The sequence below is a fragment of the Phasianus colchicus genome, chromosome 18 (assembly GCF_987193195.1).
Source record: "Phasianus colchicus chromosome 18, bPhaCol1.hap1.1, whole genome shotgun sequence".
In the NCBI taxonomy this organism is placed as follows: domain Eukaryota; kingdom Metazoa; phylum Chordata; class Aves; order Galliformes; family Phasianidae; genus Phasianus; species Phasianus colchicus.
Genome location: NC_143453.1, coordinates 11,791,582 through 11,813,499, shown reverse-complemented (window position 1 = coordinate 11,813,499; position 21,918 = coordinate 11,791,582). Strand labels below are relative to the sequence as shown.

Sequence of the window (21,918 nt, the reverse complement as noted above, 5' to 3'; positions counted from 1 at the left end):
CCCCAGTGATGGTCTTCCCATCAGAGAGGATGTGCCGATCCTTTTTCTCCACGCTCCTGACGAGAAGGAATGCCTCTGCACTTGGACAAAGAGTGGTGGGGATACGGGGCTCAGCCCCCTAAAACAATCCCCGTGCCGGGAGGCCTTTCAGCTCACTGCACTCACACTGATCTGAAACGGCGGTAGCAAGAGTCAGGCTAAAGTTGCAGCCAATGTTAGCATGATTCCCCTGAACCCCCAAGCACAAATTTTAAAAAATACCCTATTTAAGAAGGCATCCAAACCCCCTCTCTCTTTGCTGATGAGAACTTGCCTTTCTTTAACTATTTATATAACTTTAAGTACATGAATATTGACACTGAATTGTATCCCAGCTGCAAGGGAGAGAGTAGAAAGAAGAATGGAGGATGGGATTTTTGGGGAAGAAAAAGCCAAGAGAGCAAGGGGAAGCCAGCTTGTGTAACACAGTCCCTCACAAAGCAGGTGATGGCTGCTGTTCCACTCCAGTCCCACTCCCTTATTTTCATCACAAGCTGCTGGGGCTTGCTTGTCAGTACCTCCACGCCTGACCCCTTCCCGTCCCACCTTGGCCTTGCAGCAAAGCAAGGAGCAGAAAACCAAACAGCTCAGGCAACCTGCACAGCACAGCAGCAGACTGAAAAGAAAGCAGCAAAGGCAAAAGGGCTTGAATAATAAGGAGGAAGAAAAACCGGTGGAGCCTTTCAGAGGCTGTCAATCGCCAGACAGACAAGCTTCTGTGGAAAGAGCAGAGGAGGCAGGCTGAGGGATGAGCGGTTCCCTTATGGCAACAACCTCAGTGTCACTTCTCTCCTTTCCTAACACCGGGTTAGCAGGGACTGTAAGAGCACAGAACATAGGAGATACCCACAGCAGAAAATCAGGACACCCTGCCAAGGATGGCTGCCCTGAACTCAAGTTATCTGAGCACTCTTAAAACCTAGGAAGATCATTAACAAGCTAATAAGAACCACCAGTGAAAGGAGTGTAACCTGGACTCACTAATGTGCCGCATTCTGAATAATGAAAGGGTAGAAGTATTCGGACACTGGGTCACTGCAGCTAAAATCACTGTCACAAAAGATGCTGTGATCCACACTGTCTCCACCCCAGCCTCTCCTTAGGTACTACTGCTACTGCACGAGAGCATTCTCCACCATGCCCCATTCTGCCTTTCTTTTGTTCTGCCCACTGCTCGAAAGCACCATGATTTCATAGACCACCCTCCAGAAAAAGCAGATTACAGCACACTGTGTGCAGCCCAGCCTCAGAATCCCCACCAGCTCGGCACAGAGCCCCTCAGCACTGCATGCTCCATGGCCACACCTCTGTCCTTGGGAGGTGGGATACAACTGCTCAACGGGAGCAAAGCAACCCTATGTGGTGGGGCCTCACAAACACAAGGCAGCTCCAGACATCCCCCATTCACCAGGGTTCTTTACACCAGAGCTCCTCCCCAAGTCACCAGGCCGCTTGTTTGCGAAGAACAGGACCGCAGCCGGTGCCCTGCATGACATTTTCCCAACGCTGTGGCACAGTGGGAGGCTTCCCACAAAGTCTGGGGTTGTCTCCCTCCTTCTTTCAGTGCTTTTCAGAGGTGATGAAAATAATCAATGCTTATTATGCAGAAGCTTTGCTACACTGCTGCACCATCCTGCTGCACCTACCCAAGGCCGTGTCATCACTACAGAACAGAGAGGCAGGAACAGTGCTTTCACACAGGTAACTCAGCGTTAGGCCTTCTCATGACAAACCTGAGGACACACCACACAGGTTGTCCCAGTTTGCTGGTCTGTACCAGCCTGAACTCTGCAGCCCTGCCTCACTCTTCCAGCTGCATCCAGGGGAAGAACTGCTTATACCCTGACTCTGGTATGATTTACAAGCTTCAAATCTACTTTCATGTTGTCTGCATTACGTATTTCAGCACGAAGGAGCATGGCTTCATCACACAGCAGAGCTGCTCCACTTCTGCTGCAAGGCATGTATTTACCCGAACAAAATCTTTTCACCAGATTTCTTTGGGAAACACACTGAATACAAATTTGGGGAACTATAAAGAAGGAAGCTGCAGAGAACTTTATGTTTATAAGCTAATCCAGATCTGTGACATTCAGAAACAACGCCAAATAAGACCACCTTTCCTTCTTTCAACTTCCCATGCGTGCACTTGCTTCAAATAGTTTCCACAAACTACTTCATACATCTTGAATTGACCTCTGCCAGCATCTTTCTTCCAGCCCAATTAACTCCCTGCAGCTCCCCCCAAGAGGACACGTGCTGAATCCCATTAAGACAGCAAGATCGCAGCCTGTGTCTCCACGGCAGCAGGACGGCTCCAGAGAGCCGTGACCCCTTGTGCTTGTGGCTGCCCAGTCCCTCCAGACTGACCTCCCCTCCCTGCTGGCAGCAAAGGCATGGGGACAGAAGCTGGCACGGCACTGCAAGGCGCTGCGGGAGCTGTGTGGGGTTGGACAGGGAGGGGACCAGCAAGGAAGCCAAAAATTTGAGGGCTCTGCCATGGAAGTCATGCTACTGTTGACTCCTTCACTGTGATTAACTCCTTGACATTCTCCTCCCGTGACAAGTGGGGGAGGACAGGCTGAACGTGGCAATCCATTTGTCAGAGAATTGCCTCCTTCCCTTCCCAGCCTAACTCCCACCCATGATCTTTATGGCTCTGCTCCACGTTATGGACGGTTCGCAGCCAGATGCAGATTTGACAGCTGACATTTTCTCTATGAAAAATTCTGTTTGGGGGCATCCCAAGCTCCTTTGCCAGACCTGGTGGTAATAACATTTGCAAGCTTAAGCCCACCCCATGGGCTCTGTATGAGGGAAAGAAATCCTCTCCTCCCCAGCCTCTCATTCAAATGACAGTAATTAAAGAATCTCATCACTCTAGACCTGGAGAGGGAGGGGACTTTCACGGTAATTGGAGATATTACACGAAGCCACACTGTGCTTATTAAAAAAAAAAAAAAAAAGGAAGGGGAAAAGAAAGAAAAAACCACACACAAAAAACCAACCCCCTTCCTCCCAGCCAGGCTGGCATTTCCTGAATACACTGCCTTTTTTTGAGGCACATTTTTAATACTGAAGACTATTGGAAGGGCTCCTGCAGCCCGATTAAGTGTAATGCAGCGTTAAGAAAAATAGGAGGGAGGGGGGAAGCCCTCAGAAAAGCAATCGAAGAGAAAAATCTATCCCTGGTGCTTTGGCTCAGTTAGAGCCAGGAGCCCTGCTCCAAACACATCCCACTTCCCAGCCATTTGCTCTGCCGGACGCTCTGGGGACCCCAGCACAGCAAACTACAATTCCTAGTAAATATATCCCAGGGACACAATTAGTTTTTCAGCTGGGGGCATGATAAATTGGTCATGCATAATTCAAGGCTGGAGCAGGCTAGCGCACAAACTGCTCGGTGGCAGCTCCCTGGCAGAATGCAGATGGGCTGCTGGGCGCTCCCGTGGCCATCTATGTGCACAGCAACCCCCGCTGGAGCCTTTCCTTCTTGTCAACGTACATTTCACCAACCAAATGCCTTTGGGGATTGAAGGTGCTTCATCATCATTTCAAACCTGCTTCAGCGCTCCCATCCCTTTCCACGGGTTTAGTTCCAACCACACACTTGCAATGGCGAGACGCATAATTTGGGTCTGCTGATGGTCTGTGAGGTGGATAAAAAGCCTACCTGGAGGAACAGCCTGAAGCTCTCTGAGCTTTCTTTAGTACTTATATAAATAAAGTTAGCCACTCAGAGTCATTCCTTAGGAGAACAAGAAGAGCTGCTGCTCAGCAGAAGTCGGTCTTGTGAAGAGTGAAAGGAAACCTCAAAGGAAACTGTGGGAGCGCTTCAAAATGCTGTGCTCAAATCGCAGTTCCTCAGTGCACGCTCTGTATACTTCCAGCCGGTGAGGGATACACTGCTGGTGTGCTGGAAGAAGCCACTAGAAATATTTTTGCTGTTGGTCTGACTGCAAGAGAAATGAGTATTCGCAGCCTCAGAGGCAGCCTTAGGAGCGATGGCCGGCAGCTCTCCTCCAGCAGCCGCAGTCCCGGCAGCCCACATAGCGCTCACATCTCCTCGCAGGATGTGCTCAGCTCTTCAGGAACCAAATAAACATTCTAACACTAGTCCGTGGCACATATTCCTAGGAAGTAAGTTGTACTGGATCATTTCCAGTGTCAGGAAAGAAGCTGCTGCAGAGGGGGGTATCAATAAGGAAAAATTTGTTTCTTTTTGGCAGCATATCTGCAGATACAGGAGCCCTTTAATTTCATGGCCAGTCTCCTATACCCAAATAGGAGACTTTGGTTTCTGCCTAGTAGCTAGTGAGAACAATCCAGGCTTCTCTGTTTTAATAGGAATGCCATTTTATTTTATTTTTTTGCCTCCCCGAGCATGACTCTCTTTGTTGGATAGATCTGGGTTTCCCTAGAGTGGAAACAAATAAAATCCCAGTAGAGATATAGGGTACAAATCCAGGGAGCATCGACGTTAGCCCTGGGGAACATCCTCATCACCTTCAAGTGGCACAATTCTGCCACTTAAGCAGTACTGACTGTCAGCACGTCCAGAGAAGTAAACTCAACTGTTCTCAGCATGATAACACTGTCATCTGAACAATTTCTCACTCTGCCCCTTGGTGTACCAGGCAGAGCTTTCTCAAAACCCCCACATATGGCCCTCTTCCATCCTCCTGGCACACCCTTTGTGCTTTGGTTCAAATGCAGTCACTTCCAGGGAAGGTTTTTAGCATGGTGCTAATCTGTTTCACTTAACTTTCTAAAAAAAAAAAGTCAATAAAAAAGCACTTTGTTCATGTGTTGTTTAAAGGTGTGACTACGAGCAAGGCCGGGATACCAAAGCAGACACACAACCAGGGACATTGCAGGGCACCAAAAGATGGTCAGAAAAAAAAGTCAAAAGGGGAATCAGATCAAGAAGACAGTGAATGGTCACACGTTAGAGTCACAGGTCTGAACTTCCCAGGGAACATTTCAAGGTGTGAAGTGAAACACAGAGAAACCACAACCATAACCATGAATCAGCAGCGCCAGGAAACACGTCAAGAACGCTTCACACACTGTCTGCTAAAAACAAAATGGGCCTGTCCCTCTCCATGCAGGAGAACAGGATGCAAAAACTCACTGTGGACTTGGGGCACAGCCTGAAGGGCCCTCTGGGCAGGGGCTGGGAGCACCCAGTGGGCGCAGCACAGGGACCCTGCAGCACATGGCTTCCCATGAATCCCACCATACTTCCACATCCCAGCAACCCCACACAGCTGCCACCAGGCAGACAAAACCCCACTCATATTCACACAGCTCATCTTCACAGCACTGCCAGTGGAGCCTCCCGGGCATTTACAGGGCTCAGAAATTACAACCGTGGTTCGGTCAAAAATACAGAAAAGCCCTGGTGGTTCCAGAAGGCCAACCATCCCTGGTGTGGACAGAACCAGCGACTGCTTCCTGAGTTTTCACCGGAAAAAAGGACCAGAAGCACATGAGATACAACACAGCCATGTGCTTTGTTTTGCCTTCAAGAAAAAAGCAGAGCAAAATAGAAACTTCCCCACTAGAATATTAAAAGTAACAAATTTTTAAAAATTATTAACAAACACTAACCTCAGATCATTAGCCACTCTGGCAGCAGGCCAGAGAAAATTTATAGCCGACGTGCAACATCAGCTTTCATCCAGAAATGCTAATTTCAGTAAAATGAATAGTGTGTGGGCTTTTCAAACTGCTTTGCATTTGGCTCCTCACAGCCCTGTTTAAAGCCTGGGAACCGGCCATATAGTTAAACTGCACAGATGTTCAACAATCTGTACTTGTGTTAATTACCCTAATGTGAGCAGAAACTCAACAGATCCCTGCTAATGAAGGAGAAAGTTTTCCAGTGTGACTACCGTATGTTTCATTGTCACTGTATTACCAAGCTTCTCCCCCTCCTTCCTCCGCCCCCCAGCTCCTATTCTCTCCATCTCCTTTGCATTCACATCACCCTCCTACCTCAGCATGCATGAATTGGACCAACTAATGACTGTGTATTCGCAACATGGCAGACACCATTAGGCTGATCGGAGGTGCGGCTGCTGAATTTTAACAGGCAATTTTAAACAAGGTAAGAAAAACAGATTCATCATGTTCCCGATTCTCCCATCCCCACCCATCTGCCATACTCCTGCCCTTGCCACAGCTAAAAAACAGTGGCGAAGTGCAAATACAACCCCCCTATAAAACACAGGAGTGCACAAAGCAATGCAAATAGATGTTGCTGGGTGATTGCTGGGGATGTAGCCAGGAGCACAGGCTGAGCTGATAGCACGGGGCAGCATGGGCACAGCTCTGGCCGAAATGTGCCATGGGCAACCTGCTGCTGCTCCTTGGAGCAGGAAGGGCTGCCCATGGCTGTGAGCACAGCGCGCTGCATTCAGCTGCATGCAGGAGCTACGATGGGATTTCTCGAGGGCATGCTATGAAAGAGCAAGGAAACGCTCAAGTGATCAGCGCTGCCAGTAGCAATGAACCAACACTGCTTCTCAGCTTAACCCAGCATTAAAACACACTCGACCTCTGCAGAACTGCTTCTCCCACCGAGGATCTCGCCTTCTCCTCCCACACCTCTGCACGGCTCCAGAGCCGATCACACCTCCAGCTGCTGCTCCCCAGCCAGCTGTGTGCTGCTCAGCGCAGCCTGCTCTCACCGTGAGCCCCAGGTGACCTCTGACTGATCCCGGCCGGCCAAAGCCACACTGCACATCTCCCCATGGCCACTGCTCCACAGCCAGGCCAGCCCTCACCAGCACACCGCATGACAATGGCCCCCGTGGGAACAAACATGCTTGCCATGCTCGACTTGACTGGCAGATTCCCCCCCTACGGCAGAAGAGGGGGAAAAGGCCACCTTTGCTCATTTATTGCCACTATCCTGCTAGCTCAAGCTCCTTTGTGCCCGCAGGTTTGCAGAGCAGCAGCAGAAGGCCGCAGCACGCAGCGGGGCGCCATCTTGCCGCCCCTCAGGACAGGCCGCTGGCTGCCCCTCCTCGCCCGCAGCCCGCCGGCTCCTCCTCACAAACCTCACTCTTCGCAGTGTGGGGGGGTTTGGCGTCACCCACGGAGGGCTGGGAATTATTTAGAGAGCTCTTGGCTCTTTTCTCCTAACTCTCCATCGTTAGTACTGGAAGCAACACAGCTGTCTAATGGCAACTTCAGGCACCCATGGGCCAGCGAAGCAACGTTTTCCACACTTAAATAGCACTGAGCTGATTTAATTACTGCACTTAATACTAACAAAAGATGTCTCAATTTAATCTTCAAACGGCCCTCCAAGATCAAAACACAGCTGGCTGGATAACAAGATGGCCTAGGCCAGCAAACAAGTAGGTCCAATTTGTTCAAGAGCTGAATCCACTCCTCGGTATGAAAGGCCAAGGAACACTTGTGTGTCAAGCGAATCAAAGAAAGCTGTGCTCCTTCTCCCCCTCCCTTCCTGCCCAACTTTTGTTATGCAGAAAAATAATAGAAAGGCAGCTGATTCATGGGTAAAGAAATGCAACACGATAAAAGAACAAATGATGTTTGGGAGAGAAAGAAAAGAAGTAAGAACTAAGATTTAACAGGTTTTGTTTTTATAATCCTTCGAGATGATTAAGAATGAATGAATCAGATTAAAATCACATGGGGACAAAGGAAGGTCTCTAACTCTTTTGTTTTTCTTTCCATACTGGACAGAAGAGACAGCTCATTAAGGAAAGCCCTCAAGACACAGCTACAGTGAGGAACAACCAAGCACTTTTTTTTAAGTGTCTGTAAGCTGTGTTTGGGCAAGAAAAAGTAGGGGAAAATTAACCATTTACTTTTAACATTTTCTAATTGTCCAAACTGAGCTGTTACTGTTACTTTTTGCCAACTAATCTGAAAAACTTCTCTCTTTTCAGCAGCTTTCAATGCACATTCCCGCTGACACCACGGTTGGGTCTCTCCAGACACCTTCAAGGAATTTTTAAGTTTTTGCACATTCCATTACAGCTACACACATAAAAGTTAAAGCCAACCTTCCAGCCACTGCAACATTTCTGCAATTCCCTGAGCAACAGAGAAGCCTCAGTAAATGTTTGTGTTGTACAGAGGACGTGGCTCTTCAAATTCCCCTTCCAACTACCGATAGTACCAAGGGGCATGCAGCCCACTTTTTGATCTCAGTTCCACTGGTACTAGTTACAAACAAGTTCACTAGGAAACAGTTTGCTGAGCTTTGTGGTCGTACTTTGGATTGACAACAGTCTGTGGGATATCACTGCTGAAAGGTTCCTCTGCAATCAATTTTCCTAAACTTTTTCTCATGATGGAGAGCTGTAATTAGGTAACTCGTGTTCCAATTTTCCTTGGAGCCTGTGCATGCCCTGGATCACGTTTTTTTGGGGATTACAATGCCTTTTTTCTTCTCTCCCTCAACATACACAGAGCTCGCTCCAGGTTTCACAATACTAGTTGCCAAAAGCAGTTCTTAAACAACAGATGATGTCACTAGCCGGTGCACCATGAATTTGGAAGACAGCACAAAGGGGAATTCGATACAACTCTGTGGCCTGTCCTCTCTTCTCTCTGGGCTAGGACACGACTGAGGAAGAAGGCATTACATTTAAAATGATCAGGTAATTTGGTGGTTTGCTCCAATCCTCTGGAAGGCATGAGGCATTTAACAGACAACCAAGGAACCACTTAAGCAAAAGGGACTTCGAGAGGCCATCTGGCACAGTCTCCTGCTCAAACAGGGTTAACTTCTATGTTCCAGCAGATTTAGCTGAATCTGCACCCAAACACTGAACTCATTACCTCACTGTTCACTTAAGTACCTTCTTCCCCTAGTAACTTGACTTCAACACCTGGTTTTTCAACTGGTGAAGCACACACTGCTTCAGCTTATAATGCAACCTCCGTACTGCTCAGAGAACACTTCCCTTGTGCTTCAAACTAGCTGGGTTCAGAAATCTGAATGGCAACAGGGAATAGAATTTTCCATCTTCTTGTCCAAATGGTTTCATTTAAATGGGGCTGAACTTCAGGTTAAAACCACTTTCCCAAACTATTTCAGTTCTAGACCACTAACAAGAGCTCTTGAGGAGGCACTCGCTGCTCAATTTCAAGCAAGTGACTGTTTCCAGGTTGCCTGGTTAAGTTACAAAGATGGGGAACCAAGAGCAATTCTCCTAACTAGAATACACAAGCACAACCAGCTAGAAAACCTCCTGTGCTGTCTTAGACTGAAAGTGGGCTCTGCTTTATGGCCAGCAGATTTCCTCGGGGCCAGAATGTTCAAACTTGCTCGCACAATCATACACCACTATTTCAAGGGCACACCTTTGCATGAGATTCCCAAGGGCCTTTGGAGTTTTGACTTAAATGCCTGGATTATTTTTACAATTCCAGTTATGGGTTCTTTGTTCACAGGGAGTTAAGCAATACAAAGAACGTAGCATGAGAACAATGGGCATATTACCATGCATGATTTCTCTTTAAAAAAAAAAAAAATCTTTCTTTTCATTAAGTTACAGATCCAATTTCAGTCTTTATTATCACTTTGCCATGAGAGAAAGTGGTTCTTAATTCTAATAAAGGAAGGGAGCGTCATATTTCAACAAGAGCTAAAATGCTTCCTGCAATACAGGAGGTGGAAAGCTCTTTTGCTCGCAGCTACTGCAGGCCAGACTCAGAGAACGAAAGGGAAATAATCCTTCCACACTGAGTAAATAAATCTCTTCTAGGACATACCTAATGGTGGGCAGAAGCCCAAAGGCACCTTGTCTGATGAGATCACTGCTGCCCCTCCACTTGAAGGGAAATTAAGAGAATGCTCTGCCAAGCCCATATTAACGTTTCACTTATCACCTAACCTGGGGTCCAAGTGAGTAAGAATATTGCTGTAGCCTATGGAGCACCACTGGACTAATAAAAACCTTTCTACCATGTTAACCAAGCTGGATAAACAGCCACAGCCACTGTGTCAGAAACTTTCACCGAGATTTCTAAGTGGTTTTCACCCTGAAATCTACTTGACCCTTAAAAAGGAGCCTGCAGTACATTTAATGAGGCAGTCATACAAAACTTGACTGTATCCCATTTTCTGTGAGAAAGACAAGCAAAACCCAACCCCCCAGACAAAACAGGCACTGCCCATTCACACAGGCTTGTGCAATTCACCTCTAAAGAAATAACATTAGAGACCCAGTGTTCGCATTTCATGTTACTGTATGCATTTTGAAATGGAAATTCTGATTGTGCTTGGTCAGCCGAAGCTTCTGATCTATTCTGGTTAAAAAGGCCTTATGGAAATTCTTTTTTTCCTGAAGATGACCAATAGCCCTATTATTTTACAGCCTTTTCCATTAGATCCTGTTTACACTAGCACTGGAGCCGTATGAGCAAAATCCATCTTCAAAACATAGTTCTCACTGGCAAGAACTAAGCATAGTTTTGTGAAATTATTTTTAATACTGTTCCATCTCTGCCCATTCTAGTGAAGGAAATGAAATTCGTTGCAACCTGACTACCATGAGTATGGTTTAAACACATCCCACGGGGGCAAGCAACACAAAGAGGGAATGCAACATGCATGGAACAAGCCCTTTGCTGATGCCTACTGCACTCCTGGCTCATACAAGTTCCTCCGGTCACGAAACCAACGTGCTCCTTTTGGCTATGTGCGGTCTCCTCCTACTCCTCAACCTCAGCAAATACAGAAAGAATAAAGCAAATGCAGAGTTTCATAAAAGACCTACAAGGCTCATAAATGACATGTTCACCCGACAATGAGGGAAAAGTGCACTGCCAATATTCCCATTTCCCTGTTGGAAAACCTCGTGTACAGGCAGGCAGGTGCCTTGCACAGCACGGCTGTGGCACAAAGCACACAGGAGCACACAGGATGAGGCTCCAGCCCAGGGACAGGCTGCTCAGGCCTTTTCGAGATCTTTAGCAGTGTTAAGAGGGATTATATGCCACTCATTGCATGCATTATTCATTGTTATTCTTTCTATACTCCAGTTCTCAGTACAAGGAATAAAGTGACTCCAAGAACCTCTGAACCATGCACGGAAGACATTTCTACTGAAATATCACTAACCAGAAAATCAGCAAGACACTGCTGGACAAATTTCAAGCCAGATCCAAAATGAGAAATGGAGAATGCAAAAGAGCAGAAGCAACTAGTGTTCCTCTCCTCCAGTCTTCTCACGTACAATTCCTAGGCACAGGATTTAGCTGTGATGAACGGAGCTGTGAGATACAGAAGCCAGATATGGTGTGTGCTTATGATTCCTTCCAGGTAGCAGAGCACAGAACCCCTGCCCTTCCCTCTGTCTGGGCCATTCATCTTGCCCAAATGATGGAAAGCATCGTTCCCAGCGGGTGGTCCTGCTCTCGCAGCCCTTAATGCCTAATTGTCACAAATCAACTCCAACCTCAACGCTTGGTCTGCTGCTACCCATCCCCCCCTTCCAGCCCATTCTCTTCAAACCGATGGCAGCCCAGCATCCTCTCACGTTACCCAATCAATCTTTGGACACAGCACCTCGAAAAAACAAAGAGGCAGCAGCGATGCAAGTGCGGCCAGAGCGACATCAGGCGCAGCAGCCGAAGAGCCGCCAGCCCGGCGTGCCTGCGCGCACGCGTGCACACACACATGCCTCCTATTTTATTTTTTTGTTCAACTGGAATTAATCAGGAACGATAAACACTGTTTGTCTCCTGAAAGCAGCGGTGGGGAGATGAAATATGCCTCTTAAGCTTATCAGCCTCAGTGCCACCGAGGAGAAAGCTGGCTGCTAAGCCCGGGGATAATGGGCTGTCCTTTCAGGAAGGTATCAGAGGTCTCAGGAGAGGGAGGCAGCACAATGGTGTGACCTTCAGCTAATAAAGCCCACCCTAGAGTCCAAAGAAGCTTGGGGAATATTGACAAAAGTTCATATTTACAACAGCCTGGACTCCTTCCAGATACCATTACCAGTTTAGAGAGCTGCAGCCTCTGTACATACGCTCACAGAGGCTTTTATTCTGCCTCCTCCTTTCTTTCTTTGTTCCCATGCTGGCAAAAAAAAAAAAAAAAAAAAAAAAAAAAAAAAAAAAATTTAGTTGGAAAATGGCAATTCTTCTGCTAACAAGGCCCCACCAGTACCTTTTTTAATGAAGAGAGTTATTTAAAATTTCAATTTCAACCTCAGCGTTATCCTCTACTTGAAGGAGATTCAAGGCCTCTTGCAAGGATTCTCAGTGCGTCATCACGCTCATCAGGAAGAAAGCATATGTGTTTTTGTGGAAAATCTGCTGATGTATTTATAATTCTTTAAACAAAAAGGCGGCCAACATATTGTAAAATGAGATGGTTTTTTTCTTTCTTATTTTTTTTTCAATGGGCACTGGCAATCAATGCAGTCCCCATCAGAAACGCTGAACTGAAGCTGTTTTCAGGCAGAAACTGATCCCCCCCAGTCTGCACTGCGGTTAGCAAAAGGAGTCTTAGCCCAGAACTGGGGAGCATAGGCATGACTGGAATACAACTAAGAAATAATATTTTTAAAACTATTCATACAGTAAGAAAAGCCAATTCCAAAATATAAAAACTGTTTGAAGCAAAAGTTTCATTTTTCTGCCTCCTAAAGTAGTTCCAAAACAAACATAAAAAGTAAAGGTTCTGAGGAAATTTGGAAATTTGTTTTCAAGGGTAACTTCAATGAAATCAACATTAAAACTCAAAACATTTAATGGAAACAGCATCTTCAATGACAGAACTGTTTTGAACACAGTGGATCCAGCCATGCCAGTCTGCCATTTCCATTTACCTGCCCATGCCTCAGCCCTGCCATCCCAAAAGCCATCTTGCCGGGGCTCAAAAGGGATCCAAGATTGGAAGAGGTTAGGACTTCCCCCACAAAGCTTCTTCTAAGAGGTGCCCCCGTATCCTGGTGGTCTCATTTACCACACTGCAATTTGAGCAGTTGCCTACCAGCACAAAACCCATTTCCAACCACAGCTATGGGGCAGGTCAGTAGGCAGGCCCACAAGCAGCTTTCCAAGCTCTTCGTTTCAGCCCAAGCATGCATTTTATCCCTTCTCTTTATCTTATCCAGGCATATTAACAATCAAGAGAGCTCAGGTGATTGATTACAGCCTGCCTGAATTCCAAGTAGTCAAATTAGACACTAATGTTGTGCTTAATTAATGCTTTCACACAAACAAGGTCATTGGTTGCATCAGGACTAATAGGAGATGACACACGCTGGGACTGCGGGGCCCAGGGGACTGCAATGAGATGGAAAGTCCAGCCTGCGGCCATTTACTGCAAACCCAAACCTGATCCCACGGACACCCCACACCTCACCTGACCATCACAGCCACGTGCCAGCACCCACAGCTCTGCCTCAGTGCTGCCCAGCTGTGAGCTTGCGGCCGTCCTGGGCACACTCTGCCGTGCCCCATCGAGTCTGTCTTTGAGTCTGACTCACATCCTAACTCAATGCTTGGTCTTTTTTGAGTCAACAGATACAGTAATTCAGAGCTCGAAACAGCTACAAACTAAGACTTAATATCAGCTGAGACCACCCCGTGTCCGCGCCAACTCCTCCTTGCTGACAAGGGGTGCTCACACCAAACGCCTCCTGAGCCTGCCTAAAATACAGCACAGCCTTACCATAAAGCCCTTTGTTCAGACACCCTCACCATAAAGCTGCAAAACCTTGGCTCCCAAGTACATTAAATCCTTATAAACCTGCCTTCATCTTAAGCGCGCAGTATTTCACGACACAAAGCGCTTCTTCTGAGGGAGAGCACTTTAATGAGGAAAAGGGTAAAATATATAAACCAAACCTCATTACAGCATAATTTTGAGGAGACAAGCATGCTGTTACAAAAATGAAGCCATGGCAATTGCATTTCACAGGGCTTGATGATTTAGTATTTTTAAAGAGCCGCTGCTACTTTCAGCCACGGCTGCTGTTTTGTTGTGAGTTCAACAGGAAGCAACCAGAATTACGGGCCCACTGTTTGCTGTGTATTTTATACTCTGCAAACTGTTGCAAATGGCAGATTCAGATCTGCTGCGTGCTCACAGAACTACTGTGCGTCAGACAGCAAGAGGCTGACTACAAGTCAGTCAGACTTTTATCTTTAAAACCCCTGCCTTCTTACAGGCTTCTGCTTTAAACGTGATGATGTGGCACGGACATGGTAAATTACTCAAATCAGAGCCAATTCATACTGAAATGAGCAGCAATGTCAAAGAAAATAACAAAAAAAATACAAGAAAAATCTTTGGTACAGTCATAGAAATAGATGTAACGCCACTTAATGCCAGCTGTCAGATAAGCCAGGCTAATAACAAGCACATCAAAGGGGCTGCAACTGGTTTCAAACAATTAATAGACCAGTTTTTTAAAAATTGAAGCTCAGTCACTTTCTACAAAACGCCAAATGGAACAGAACTCCCAGCCAAGCAGAAAACCTTGACTGGAAAAAAAGCACTCCCCTCGAGAACAAACCATCTATCTTCCTATGGAGCATCCTGACTTACATTGCTCTGGAACACTTTTAAACTTAATCTAATCAAGAAGCCATTATTGATTACAGTTCTTCCATATCAGTATTCCAGCTGTGACTTCTGAAATGAAAGCTCAGCAATGGTTAGGTATTTACCACAACTGGCAGAGAAAATAGTGGGAAAACACGAGTGCAAGGGTCACCAGACAACATACCTGAACCCCCCCACCACCACCAACCCCCAGCCCTTTCCCACACAGCCCCACCCAAACCCAGCAGCAGCAGGGCAGTGCATTTCACAGCAGCTTTGACTCCAAGCACACGTAACACTGACTGATGGATACTGATAGTGAAGACACTGGTGGAAAATCAAACCCGACAAAGCAACAAGATTGAGAGAGTTTCTTGTGTTCCTTGGCATTACCTTAGAAAATTATGTAACAAGGGTCAGAATTTCAGCAAACAATCATTTTAGCTACTGACACGGATCTGGATCAACAGCAGTGCAAGAACTGGCATGCAACTGATGCCTATATCCTGGTTAGGTTAAGCCTTCCCTCTTGCTCCTTGTAGCTTGTAATGAATGAAATGTTGGACTGAATGGTGCTTGCCTTCCCCAGTTAACAGAAGGTCCAACACTACATGGCTATGGTGACGGAACAGCAATTCTAACTGAGTTCTCAGAAAGGAAATCTGAGGAGAACGTAACGCACCAACACTTTTCCCAAACACAGAATCAGAAACCTTGCTGTTGGGTTCTGTTCCTGAGATACTTCCACCATTTCCATTTCTACTGATGTGACTCTTCTTTCCAAGCTTAAAGTGAAAGGACAACAGATTCCTCCCCCACCGTCACCCCTCCCTCACAAATCACAGCAGACTTTTCCAGCTCTTATCAACTCTGCCACAGAAGACAGCAGGCTGGGCAAATCTGAATGGGTCTGACAGCACACCCCCACCACACCAGGGCTGGCACTACGCTAACACAGCCTAGCACGTGCCTTCCCTTAGCTCAGCTTTAATACTCTTCTGCTTAGCTGTGCAATTAAGGACGAGGACAACTGCAAGCAAGTGCACATGCTGCTCGATCTGTTGGACAACCTGCTCAGCTCCTCCCCAAATAACAGAGGATTTGGGGTGCTAGAAAGGAGAAGCCTTATCACAAATGTAGAATGAGACCCTGAGTTCACAGGTTAGCTGATGTGGAACTGTTAACAGTGAATTGGCTCGGAGACAGCAAAAAGAAAAAATAATAATAAAAAAAAATACGGGTAGACAGAGCGAGAGAGACAGAGACAGCAACCAATTCAGCTGCAAGAATCAAGCCAAGTCAGTCCCAAGTGCCCATGTTGGAGAGACTTGATCTCATACCTTGCTTGTTATCAAGGCACTCCTGATACGAGTCAGCTCCAGTTCCGTTGAAGTCTACAGACAAAACAAAAAGTTTCATTCATATCAAACGTAAATATTAGGAACTTCTCAAATGGCAGCCTTGCTGGAGCAGTATGCTACGTGCAAACAGCGCTAGTTCTTTAGAAAGCCATGCTGGTTCACTGACATAAAATGTGATTTGTTATGAGCAAGGGGCAATGAGCTGACACCAAGCCAACATGGGAACTGCATTTGGTCCTCAGCAGGAGGTATTGGGAGCTGCCTCCACCCCTGTTCAGCTGCCACAGCACTGAGGGCACTGGGGAGGGGATCCAAGATGCAGCTGCGCTGAGCCACCTTGCATTGTGCATGAAAGATGCAGTATCTGCACCTGAATCTATAATTAACAGTGCTCACCGCATTCCCTATGGAAACACTGGTTGAAACCAACAGCAGAAACCAAAGGATCCCAACCTACAGGCTGGAATACACTTCCCTGTGTCTTGCGATGTCACACTCCCTTTTGGCTTTCAGCTGCTACACTATATTAAAGAAAACTGAAAATAAAAGAGCAAACTTTCCAAACATTACTCTCCTATGGAAGCAATGCAGTTACAACTAGGGCTGTGTGTGACGCTGGTCTGTGCCAGGAAAATGGGGGAGCAGCCAAGACTCCTGCACCCGTGGGTGCTCCACAAAGAAACCTGACTGTCCCACAGCCAGCTTCCAGCTGCTGCACTCACAGAGCGGCACCTCGCAACCAGTGCCCACGTCACCTAACAAACCCCTTCACCTTCACTACAGGTCCCACTGGATTGCATTGGCTGCCCGTAGGAATGCTCTGAACTGTGGGATGGCAGAACCAGGTCACAGCACAGCTTGTACCTCAGAAGCAAACCAAAGAATGTTTCAGCATGGCTTCTCCTCCTGCCTTACAATCCAGTTCAACCGCAAGAAAAAGTTCTGATGGCCCCTGAGAAAGAATATTAAACACGCCTATGAACTCCACACCAATGAATGCTCATTCAGTGGCTTTCATGCACCTTACATCCTGGGCTGAGCATGCAGAACAAAGCCGAACCTGCACAGTAGGTGCTCGTACACAAAGGGTCCACACAAAGTGAGCATTCTGTACATCTCAACGGTGAGAACGCTAAATCAGCCCTGGCGCAATGCGGGGGATCCCAACCCACCCAGGTGGTTCCTCAGGGCACCACTGGCCTGGGGCTGCCCCATCCCCCTCCTGCAATACAGCTCTTTATACCACAAGGCAACCCCAACCGACCAGCACTAAAGATGGGGACAGACAAGGCGTTCATCCACGCTGCTGCCTCAGGCGCACTGCCAAGAGGACCAGCACCACGCCAACGGCTTCATTTCTTTCTGAAGATTCTCTCCAGGGCCGTAAGATTAGAAACACCGTTCCCAGAGACACACTGCAGCCAGCAGCTCCCTCCCAGCTCCCTGAAGACAAGGAGCGAGCTGGCCCTGCACACAGCAGCTCACTGCCATCTCCTGTGCACGGTGAACACACTCCTGCACCATCGGCCCTTCCCTTTCGCCCAGCCAACAGCTGGCGATGGCTGCCTGCACGCACAAAGAGATCCCAATCGAGTGCACGGGCTTCACATTCAGCAATAGCATTTAATGAAGAAAAAAGCAAAAATTAAAGTTGCCCCACCATTTGTGTTGTGTAAATCCCAGATAATAGATCTTCTCCCTAATCCTAATGAGGCCTTCCTATTAAAATCTTTATTAGCTTTCAGCTCTGCAGATTGCCCAAAGGCTCATCAGTTTCCCTATCTCTCAGTACCAAGATCTGCTTTAACTTTTACAAATAGCTCTAAGATATTTCTCAGCTTATCAGCATTGCCAAGCAGCCTGTCTTATCATTACTACTGCAGATAAAATAAATGAGCTCAGGATGATATGAATAATGGCATTTTCTGTAGGCTGGTTTCCCATTACGTTTTCAACAGATTGTAGATTTAAACTTCGGCACAAAAGAAAAAAGAAAAAAAACACAGAAATGCAGCAGAGGGGGAAGGGCAGCATTCTCCCTCTCCATTTACCCGCCCTGTCCTGGAGCACAGGCTGCATTTTAGGCACACCTTATGCCAGCCCGTAATTAACATTGAAAGGGAGCAGAAACACCTCCGTCATGCTTTCTCCAAAGACCAGAAGCACAGTTACTTCTGGGATGTTTTTTCAGCTGCATTTGTTGCAGAGAGGAGAAAATGCACACTGCCTAATGAAGCCATCTTCATTAGCCTGCTCCTTCCCCGAGCAGCCTAGGAATACCACTCAGATTGGGAACTGAAATCCTGGAAGGCAACAGAACTGCGTGTGAATGACCAGCCGGGGCTGCGGGGCGCCCTGGCGGAGCAGCGAGGCGGTGTGTGCGGCCAGCAGGGAGGTCACGTCCTGGCAACCATTTTCTGCCTGCTCCCTGCAGCAGTCCCTACAGGGTTAAACGCTTTTCCATTCCCCAAATTCCTAGCCCTGTCACTGTATCAAGGTTATCTATTATTGGCAGTGACAGGTGAAAATTAATCTCCTAATTATTTCTTGCTGCGTAATCTGCACTGAAGAAGTAACATAAAAGGATTACAGTACACCCTCTACGGAAGGCTTTGCTAGAGAGCCAATCATCCGGGGAGATACAAGGTATGTGCTAAAGAGATATTTATGAAGGATTTCCAACCATTTTGAAGGCAGGCTATGCTATGGCTTACACCCCGCAGCTTTGGAGCACAGATTTTAATAGCGTACACATTTTTTACTCTTGATTATTCCACGGAAAGAAAAAAAAACATGATTTAATGCCATTATGTCCCTGATTTTCCTGTGGTACAGCAGCAACTGCAGTTACGGCATCCATCCGTGTACAGACGTCTTCCCCCCAGAGCCACGACAGCAAGAACTCACCCGCCTGCTTTAACTAGAGATTAAGAGTCCTGTGATTACCTCCAGGGCAATGTAACCGTAACATTCTTCTGCAAGAACACAAGCTAGGCTGAGCACCTTCCAAATTCAAAATGTTTGGTTAAATTCTTATTTTATAAGCAAGCTAGAAATATCTTTGGTAACAACATAAACAGCCACCACAGACATGGTGCCTGATGAAAACCCGAACTCCTCGCTTCCCACCCACCACAAAGCAAGGCTTATTTTTACAGGATTCAGGTGACACCTTTTGTTTATCTCCACCCTTCCAACGCAGCTCTGAGCCAAGCAGATGCCTTGAGGAACCTGTTTCCCCACGCCCACATCAGCAGCACCGTTCTGGTCGAAGTCTACAAGAGCCAACAATGGCAGGTCCCTGTTCCTCTCGCTCACAAGCTGCTGGGAAGCTGCTGCCACAGTGCCCTGCTTGCAGTCGAGCCCTTCACCAGTATGAGTGAGGTGCTCCCAGCTTTTCTGACATTTTGCCGTGGATGCAGAAATGTCAGCAGTTTCCTTATGCAACCTTTGCGTGCTCCTACCCAGCACCATTTTGCACTGGAAAGCCAACCTCGGGGCAAACTGGAAGCCTCCAACAGCATCCCACAGCCCAGCCAACCAGCACAGAGCAGGCAATGAGCTGACACCAAACCAAATCAACAACACCAAACCCTCATCCGTACGGAGAAATCGAGCCGTACCTCAATAACTGCACTGCGGCTCAGCAGCCACACGGTGGCACACGGCATACTACAAAATATTATCAATGAAGTGCTGAAATAGGGGCCTGGGCTTCACAACAGTCACTGCACCCTTAACTCCCCAGAAATAGCTGGAGCCGTGCCTGCATCTGCAGCCTCCTCCGCCAGCTCCAGGGCTGCAGCTCCCCATGCTGGGCCATCAGTGGCCCTTGGGAGAGGAGCAGGACACACATCGGATGCATGGATTTTAAATCAGCAGCTCCCATTGGGCCGTTCCCCAGCTGTGACACAGGTGTAAAGATTTCTCGCCTTCTCCCTCCGCTGCTTTCACACACCTCCAGCCATGCAGGGCAGCCAGCTCCCAGGCAGCTCCTGGAGGTACCACTCCGTATTCCGAGCACACAAGTGCTCCAGTGGGAAGGGCAAGTGCGTGGAAATTACTTTCTTCTAGAAGGCAAATGCTACTGGAAGTGCAAGGATCTGCTGCAACACTCTTTGCCAAGCACCTTCACTGCTGGAAGTCAGCCCAGCAGCGAGGGCCCAGCGCACCATGCAGCCCTGCAGCTTACAGAGCCCACAGCATCGCACCTCACACTGATGCTGTTTTGCCCACAGATGGCTGCTTACACCACCATGGCCAGAGATTTTCTTTTCCTTAGGATCTTCAGAAGATAAACACAAGTAATGTAACGAAGCCTAGAACAGAAGGCAGCCCTTAACGCCTTACCCCTGGCACTACATAGGTAAGGAAACTACTGACTTGCATCTCCTATTCTATGGAAGTTTTAATCACACCGTTACTTAATCTCTTACACAGCAATTATCAGAACAAAAGAAGTGCAGGCAGAGGCAAAGCACCACCTCCTACCTACCAGTGCTACCCTTCACAAGCCTATTTTTCAGTAATACGTTTTGTTTATGGAAATCTGAAGAACAAATTCTTATCCATAGGCATTTCCCCAAATGCTCCATCAGCGGCCTCATTACGCCACGCAGCAGCTCTCCCAAGGGATATTATGTAATGGCAATTCCTCCCTGCTCTCCCCGAGGAGTGCATTTCTCATTACATCTCCTAGTAATTGATCGGCCTAGGAAATAATTTCTGGTAAAACCATGTGTTTCTTTACCTGGTTCTGAATCTCCATCTTTATTCAGAAGGAAAAAAGACTGCAAGAAACCTCAATGTCCCCATTTCTGATGCACAAAGCCAACCTCTGCCCAAACATGCTATTAAGGCATCCTTGTACCTGCCCAGCTTCAGATCTTGTAAATTCACCAACTCATTAAAATTAACCAGCCTGCATTTCCTATTCTGATGACACAAATAATTTTCCTTGACTGAATCTCCTCTAATTGCTTTAAAAAGAGTGCTTCAGTGCTTCATATTCAAATCCATCCGGACACCACAACCCCCAGCGATTACGGGTCACTCCACACAAGGATGCTGGGAGCCAGAAAAAGAATGTATGAAAAACATAAGGCAGAAAACGACATCTACATCTGCGCTCTCCAGAAGCAGCAAGCAGCACAGAGCAGAATGCAGCCCTTTGCACATCGCTTCCGCCAACATGCGCGCCGTTAAATATCCTAACATCTCTGAGTTGGAAGAGCAACAACAGCAGAAACCTGAGTTTGGACCTTTACGGGAAGTTTGTGCAAAATCAGAGCAAAATAAATCCCAACAGCTGCTCCGTGCCTGTCGTTTGTCAGCAGGACTCACATCACACCCCGTCCCTTTCTTAACCTACAGGTCCAAGGGCTGCTCTGGGCGCTGCCATCCTCGGCCGGCCAATGGCCGCGTGTCCCATAGAACAACGTGGGGATCTGTTCTGCTTGTCGGCAGGCGGTTGCTGAGGAGAACGGAGCGGCCCTCTGGCGCACGAGACTTAGGGCTTCCCTTAGTGTAAGGCACCTTCTTCACGGAGGGAAAGAGGCACATCAGCCTCTGCTCCAGCAAAGCCGAATGCCCGCTGTGTGCGCCAGCAGCGGTCCCGCAGGAAGCGCCGTGCCGTGGGGCAGGCAGCACAGCGCTGCGTCGCTAAGGGACCGCATTCCTGCAGAGAGCAATTCCAAGTCCCCACTTGTGGAAGTTAATGCTGTGCATGTGCACCGAGCGGCTCGTCCCGGTAAGTCTGCACGCAGAAAATCCCCCTCAGACACCACCATAACCCTCTGAGACGGGTTCTGCTCAGGGACGGCCGCAGGCAGAGCTTCCGATGTGCGAGCGGGCAGCGCCCGCAGCTCCACTGCAGCCCCGCACGGTCTCTTCCAGGAACGGATCGCCAGGAGAGCTGCTGGCTGCACGGTGTGGGGGAACGGGACCAGAGCACCCGCTCGGAGCAGC

The 21,918-nt window shown here is 47.7% G+C and overlaps 1 protein-coding gene across 24 annotated transcripts in view; it reads right to left on the bottom strand.

Annotated features, from left to right (window-relative positions):
- The window catches only part of FBRSL1 (fibrosin like 1), a 417,340-nt gene that overhangs the window by 68,409 nt on the left and 327,013 nt on the right, over positions 1–21,918 (bottom strand). For 18 of the 24 annotated variants that reach the window (XM_090152701.1, XM_031592758.2, XM_031592768.2 and 15 more), the window contains one exon: positions 15,931–15,984. The exons of the other annotated variants lie outside the window; for them this stretch is intronic. In XM_090152701.1, the coding sequence (XP_090008827.1) occupies positions 15,931–15,984 (54 nt within the window). The remainder of the gene's footprint in view (positions 1–15,930; positions 15,985–21,918) is intronic. 24 annotated transcript variants of the gene reach the window in all.